A 534-nucleotide genomic window follows, 5' to 3' on the forward strand; every position below is an offset into this window, starting at 1 on the left:
CCATGTACACTGTGAACACAGCCCAAGGCAAAGAAAAGATTGACGATACCCAATTCGTCTTTTGCCAATTTTTTATCTATGGGTAAAGATTTGCAACTTTGGTGTGCTTTAGTTATATTTGTACCTGCTGATTTTGGTGTGGAGGGCAGGGGGCTGGTGGGTGGGTGGGCAGGACAGTGATTTTGGTGTGGCAGGTGGGCAGGTCAGCAGTGGCAGCCCACACCAGCTATCATCACATGTGTACCCACCCTCCTGCCTGTCCACCCATGTGCACCACCTGCCCAGTAGGTGGCTGGATGACACATATATCATGCTTCATGTGCACACATGGGTGGACATAGAGCACACTGCGTACATTAAATAACCACCAATTCAAGGCACCCAACTACATAGCCTCACCATTTCTCTGATAAATAATGGAAATGATAGGACTCTCATTTCAAATGAGTTCAAGTTTTTTCTTCCTTTTTTTTTGGGGAAGCTCACGAATGACAGGGCGCCCGATTGACAATGGCAAACAACAAAACGGAAAGG

General features: G+C 46.8%; 1 protein-coding gene across 1 annotated transcript in view; it reads left to right on the forward strand.

Annotated features, from left to right (window-relative positions):
* Positions 1 to 112, forward strand: part of ACA1_378260 (uncharacterized protein) — a gene marked incomplete at both ends in the record, with an annotated part of 955 nt that extends 843 nt beyond the window's left edge. Inside the window, one exon of the mRNA XM_004337672.1 lies at positions 89 to 112. Coding sequence (XP_004337720.1) covers positions 89 to 112 — 24 coding nt within the window. The remainder of the gene's footprint in view (positions 1 to 88) is intronic.
* Between the last annotated feature and the right edge of the window lie 422 nt (positions 113 to 534).

The sequence above is a fragment of the Acanthamoeba castellanii genome, assembly GCF_000313135.1.
Source record: "Acanthamoeba castellanii str. Neff unplaced genomic scaffold scf7180000084711, whole genome shotgun sequence".
NCBI classification, from domain to species: domain Eukaryota; phylum Discosea; order Longamoebia; family Acanthamoebidae; genus Acanthamoeba; species Acanthamoeba castellanii.